The 6,317-nt window shown below is 36.1% G+C and overlaps 1 protein-coding gene across 1 annotated transcript; it reads left to right on the top strand.

Annotated features, from left to right (window-relative positions):
* The first annotated feature begins 1,088 nt into the window (after positions 1-1,088).
* On the top strand, positions 1,089-5,995 carry LOC110873582 (transmembrane emp24 domain-containing protein p24beta2). The gene is made up of 5 exons (XM_022122529.2): positions 1,089-1,244; positions 1,345-1,551; positions 2,680-2,866; positions 4,207-4,314; positions 5,733-5,995. Exons 2-5 carry the CDS (start codon positions 1,345-1,347, stop codon positions 5,864-5,866), a joined length of 636 nt encoding a protein of 211 aa, XP_021978221.1. The 5' UTR covers positions 1,089-1,244; the 3' UTR covers positions 5,867-5,995.
* Positions 5,996-6,317: the final 322 nt, after the last annotated feature.

Here is a 6,317-nt window from a genome sequence, read left to right on the forward strand (position 1 = left end):
TCATTTTTTCATAGCTTGAAATCGTTCCATCACATCGTCGTCTTTTACTTCACGTAAAAATCCTTTTCGACCGCACAAACCATAGGATTGTTCAAAAATTCCAGGCCCATTTGGTTGCGTAAATCCGTCTTGACAAACTTCAATTCGAAAAACATCTCTCAACGGTTGTGGTTACAACCGGTAAAAGCAAAGCTAGCTTCACTACCCGATAAACTGAAGGAAAAGAACTATGTGTTCCCGTTTCAACCATAACACGTGCAAGATCACTTATTCTATTCAAGTTTGCAAATTTATCACCATCACTTATAGTGTGACGAAATGGGCAATTGGGATTTGGGCTTATTATTTTCAATTGATTGGTATCCTCGTAGTTGTGTCGTGCCGTGCATTAAAGCTTCAAGGCAATTGGGCAATTATTTACAATCTTTTATTATTTTGGGCTAACACATTGGGCAATTAGGCTTATTATTTATAATCTTCAATTGATTTGGGCTAACATATTGGGCAATTGGGATTTGGGCTTATTATTTTCAATTGATTTGGGCTTACGGACTCTTTTTTAGGGGTGTCCTCGTAGTTGTTCAGGGGTATCCTTGGTTTAAAAACCAAAAAAAAAATTACACTACCGATAAAAAGTTGAGCCGTAGCCGTGCTACGGCTCGGACAACATAAGGTCCGCCCCTGCTTAAAACACCAAATCTCTCCCTTACCATTCCACCACCACCTCATTGGCAGATCCTAACAGAACTCTAGTATAGAGTAATTATAACTAACATCACGCTTAAGTAGACGAGAATTTAAAAAAAAAAAAAAAAAAACCTCCTTCACTTCTCATGTTAAGACCAATTTGTATGTTAAGACTTAAGTCTCATTTGTATTTGATCTTTACACATTATATAATAAATAATAATAATAATATAAATAATAATAATAATAATAATATAAATAATAAAACAACAATAATAAGAATAATAATAGCATTTAGTCATGGAATTATATATTATGTTATTATGTAAATAATATATTATGCTGTTTGAGTACTAAACTCAAATTCGTTACTGGGCCGGAAAACTTTTTTTTCAGCCCAAATCTCGCCGAGTTACAAGTCAAGTTACAACTCAGTAACAACATAAACCCATCAAACAAACAAACACAACTACATACGACTCCTGTTGAGTTCGACTTGTTTCTACTTTGGTCTTCCTTCCGTTCAATCCCACCGAAATTCCAAACTCAAATCACAGGTAAATCACCGATCTACCATCCCTTCAAACCCTCAAACCATAATCCTCAACTTTCACTTTCCAATTTCCGATGTTGTTAAACTCTTTGTGTTTGTTTCAGATGAGGAAGTTGTCGGCGGCGGTGGTGGCGGCCGTACTGGTGGTTCTGACGGCGAACATGGGTGTCGTGTTGGGGATCAGGTTTGTTATCGATAGGGAAGAATGTTTCTCGCATAAAGCGGAGTATGGGTCCACTGTCAGATATTCGTTTGTTGTTATTAAGGTTGAAGGTGCCTGGCATTATAATGAAGATGGTGTTGATCTTGTGGTAATTATTCTTTTGATATGTTTAATGATTTGAGTTTGAAACCTAATTCGTTAATTCTGATGATTATGATTACGATGATGTTTTTTGTTTGTGTATTGTTAGATCTAGTTATTGAGGTTTTATCTATGGCTGAAAGCTGAAAGAATTTCTAAAATACCAAATTGGCAAATTGTCAGACTTGAAGAAAGTCAAAATTGGGTTACTAGAATTAGGGATTCAAGGGGGGATTTTATTTTTTTAAGGGGATTAAAAAGTTGGGTTATATTAATACAATTGACCTTAACGTACGAGCGAACACAGAGTATTCCGCATGTTATATGTTTCCGAGTTTGTTAAGCCGCACGTTATAGGTGTCCGGGTTTGTGAAGTAGTGTCTGGGTTTGTGAAGTAAGTGTCCGGGGTTGTGATCCGCAATCCGCATGTTATATTTTCCCATTTTTTGTGAATCCGTGTGTTATAGGTGTCCGGGTTTAGTGAATCCGCATGTTATAGGCTGTCCGGGTTTACTGAATCCGCATGTTATAGGCTGTCCGGGTTTATGAAGCCGCATGATATAGGTTGTCCGGGTTTGTGAAGCCGCATGTTATATTTTCACAGCGTACGCATCGTACGTTAAGACCAATTGTACAATAACCGGTCTCATATTATATAATGTAAGACATACCGGTTTTGAGGTTATTATTGTTAATAACTTGCTTGTTATTGCTTTTGCAGATGGGTAAAATCTGGTATTTTTAGATCTGCATATGTATAGTGTGATTTTATGTTTAAGATGTGCGAATTAGCTTTTAATGTGCATTATGTTAATCAAATAGTCGGTTTATATCGTCACTGAAATTGAAATTTTGAGTACCAAATACCAATTGTTACTCCTTTTGTTCCACAAGAAACGTTTTTTTTTTTTTTTTCGTCGTGTAAGATTAGTTATCGGTATGGTTATCTTCGAACTCGACTTTGGTGTGGAGTTTATACATTTTTTCTTTAGATTTAATACGGACATGTTAAGAGTCGACGTGAAAAAATGGAGATTTAGGGTTTCATGCACCGTGTGAAAAGTTTTCTTACAAACATATTTTGTTTGCTTGCCTTCTTTTAACTAATGAATTTTGGTGACCTTGTGATTGTTAGGTGAAAGGACCAAAAGACGAACAAATTCAAGATTTCCGTGACAAAACAAGCGACAAATCAGATTTTGTGGCGCATAATGAAGGGCTTTATAAATTTTGTTTCACAAACAAATCACCATACCATGAAACCATCGACTTTGATGTCCATTCTAGCCACTTTTATAACGACGTTGAACATGCAAAAGACGGTTAGACCTTTGCTTGCCTTTTGTTTTTATTACTCGTGTATTAATTTAACGCTTGAGTGTCATGTATTAAATGAAATTATGGATGATGTAAAAGGAGCTCACCCAACAATTCATGTTGTTTCATCAAGGCCATTCAACTATTGAAACTACTTTATAGGACACCCTAGTATGCACTCATCATCATCATCATACTCAGTAAATCCCACGAATAGCAAAGCTAAGGTAGGGTCTGAGGAGGGGAAGATGTAGACAACCTTACCTCTACCCCGTAGGAATAGAGAGGCTGCTTCCAGTGAGACCCCCAGCTCGATGGTAGTTTTGTATCAAGCCTTGGACATAAGGCAAATAACACTCAGCAATTAAGACAAAGGCCAATTAGTGCATGTACTCCCTTGTCTTTCGGCTATCAACGCCACCACATGATGCATGATTAACCATCCCCCTCTTTTAACATTATTTTCACGAAGTTAGTAAAATAACGTTAAAATTAGTGCACTTTCACTTTTGCCCCCCGAGCGCCCACACATATATACATTATATGCGCATAACGCAAGCGGGGCGTACACTCTAGTATGCATTGAGTTTCGTTTATACCAACTCTGATCAAAAACAGGTTGAATGACAAAAGTTTTCTTCATTTTTTACCGTTAAGTAATTGTTTACTTTACAAAGAAGTAATGTTAGCCCACACAGGTGTTTATGTTTTTTTTATTATTTTGTAATTAAATTATATTCGTCATCTAGCTAGTTATTTTTTGTCGGAATCGGTATATATCTGAATTCTTTACATAATGCGTTACATATGATTTGGTAAACAATATAATTGTAATAATAAACTTGTTTTTATAACATATATACGGTTTTAGAGGTTTCTGCTCCATATAGTAGTTTGTGTGACTTTTGACCAAATAAAATTCTCTACCATTCTGTCCTGTTTTCCTCTTTCCCTTTTTCCCTTTCTGTTTATCAAATTTTTCGCGTTTGACCGTTTAGAGATAAATGCAACTCAAGTCAACCTAAATACAGGTAAATGTGTTGAAATTGCTACCTTCTAAAGGTTCAGCTATAGTTGATCGTTTGTATTTATAGAGTGAAAATACTTTGTAAACCGTTTCTTACATTTACGTTTCTTCATTTTTTTTTACCAAAACCGTTCTTTCCTTCAAACAATAGTTTATTAGAATTAATCTTATAACTTCTTACTTTAAAGCTTTTTTTGTTGGCATTTTCACAAGAACAAATCGAACAAAAAGCCAAGTAAATGGTTCTAAAAGTCTATTATATTGTTCTCTACGCATCTATTCTCCAATATTTATTTTAAATGAATTTTTGTTTTGCAGATCATTTCAAACCGATTCTGGAACAAATATCGAAGTTAGAGGATGCTTTATATAACATTCAATTCGAACAACATTGGCTCGAGGCCGAAACTGATCGTCAGGCGTTAAGTATGATTTCTTAACCCTTTAACAAAAGGCATAATAGATAAAGATATCACTCAAGTCTGCTTTTGAACTCATTACCTAAATAAAGTTTTCAAGAATTACATAACAATCACGTCATCTTATTTGACTGCAAAATGACAACATATTTTCACACTTGTAGCCTTTTACCAATAATAGCAACGTAATTTTCCCGTCAAAAAATGAACGTATGTTGCCATTACTGATTATTTTCAAAGTATTTTGCTATCAACGGTGGAAGTGCTAAAATATGTTGTTATTTTGCGCAATTGTCTCCTTTATCTATTAAATTTAAGTAGAATAGAATGCTATTGGTTTTAGGGGTGTTTAAACACCATTGAAACCGACCGAACCGCCCAAACTGAAGCAAGTCGGCCAGTTTGGGATCCAAACGGTTCGGTTCACGGTTTAGCGGTTTAATGTTCTGTCTGGTTTGAAAATTGAAACGGACCTTGTAAAAGAAATCGACATTTGACCTTTATTATATATAGAGTTAAATGCCATTTTAGTCCCTGTGGTTTGGGCCATTTTGCCAGTTTAGTCCAAAGGTTTCATTTTTCGCATGTGGGTCCAAAAAGGTTTCACCGTTGCCATTTTAGTCTATTGGGTTAACTTCATCCATTTTTTCTGTTAAGGATAAGGGCAATTCGGTCATTTTATATGGTCGAATTGCCCTTCTAGTTGACAGAATTACATATAAAATGACCGAAGTGCCCTTCTCGTTAACAGAAAAAATGGATGAAGTTAACCCAATAGACTAAAATGGCAACGGTGAAACCTTTTTGGACCCACATGCGAAAAATGAAACCTTTGGACCAAACTGGCAAAATGGCCCAAACCACAGGGACTAAAATGGCATTTAACTCTTACATATCTTATTGTTATTTTTCGAATATGTAGTAACGTATATGTATTATGAATTTATAATTATGAACCATGTTTATCCTTATAAAAATCTAAATACAAACTAATGTTTTTGTAAAAAGAAATAAGAAAACCGGGTCAAGTCACCAAACTGCACAGTCTGGCCGAGCCACCGAACCCCGCCGGCTTTGTTTGTCGTTTTTCGAAGCCGTAGTTATGACAGCCCAATATTTCATCAAAACCGGTTGAACTGGACTTTTTAGTGCTGGCTCTGAGAATTTTTCTGGGCTTTTTGTACTGTTGCGTTTTGTCCTTGGGGCTTTCTGGACTGGGTTTTAGGTTCAAGACTGGGCTAGACCGGGTCTAAATCTGGCCCAGGATGTGAGATAATATTTTGGTTCAAATTTGGATTTTAACTCAACAGACCCTCTGAATAGGCGCATTGGGCCTTTAATATGCTAGAATTTGGGCTTTTCGGGCTTGAGCCCGTTTAAGCTTTTATTTAGTAAGATGGTCTCTTACTCTGGTTGATTTTGCAGTAAATGAAGGGATGAGCAGTAGAGCAATGCACAAGGCACTTGTTGAATCGGCAGCTCTGATCGGTGCAAGCGTGTTGCAGGTGTACCTACTCATACGTCTGTTTGAGCGGAAACTCGGGATGTCTAGGGTTTAATGTGGGATTGTGGAATGTTTTAACACCTTTTCATTTGTTATAAACTTTTGTTATGAGCTCTATATACTAAATTAAATTAGCACTTCAAAAGGCATAATTACAATAGTTAATGTAGTGATATTGCGATAACCCTTATTCGGTCCAGTTTTTTGGTCTCCAGCTCACCCCAGTTTGACCCGACCGTACTCCTTTTAAAACTTGAAATGACATTCTGTACGTCAGTGTTGTAGTAATCGCTAGTAGGGCAATGGGGTGGGGACTACCTATTAATCGGGGATTAATTGGAATCAATTGTGATTAATCAAGATTAGTCAGTATCTAGTCAGGATTTTTACAACCATGTTATACGGTATGCTCTTAGGCTAAAATCAGGTGAAATTTTGAAGGAAAAAAAGTCACTTTGTTTCAAGCTTAACAAAATTAAATACAATATATATTAGGACAAACTATA

The sequence above is a fragment of the Helianthus annuus genome, chromosome 8, assembly GCF_002127325.2.
Source record: "Helianthus annuus cultivar XRQ/B chromosome 8, HanXRQr2.0-SUNRISE, whole genome shotgun sequence".
NCBI lineage: Eukaryota > Viridiplantae > Streptophyta > Magnoliopsida > Asterales > Asteraceae > Helianthus > Helianthus annuus.

Coding starts and splice junctions, on each gene's coding strand:
- LOC110873582 (XM_022122529.2), top strand. CDS start 1,345: ATGAGGAAGTTGTCGGCGGCGGTGGTGGCGGCCGTACTGGTGGTTCTG. Junction 2,867..4,206: donor CGTTGAACATGCAAAAGACG/GTTAGACCTTTG, acceptor TTTGTTTTGCAG/ATCATTTCAAACCGATTCTG. Junction 4,315..5,732: donor AACTGATCGTCAGGCGTTAA/GTATGATTTCTT, acceptor TTGATTTTGCAG/TAAATGAAGGGATGAGCAGT.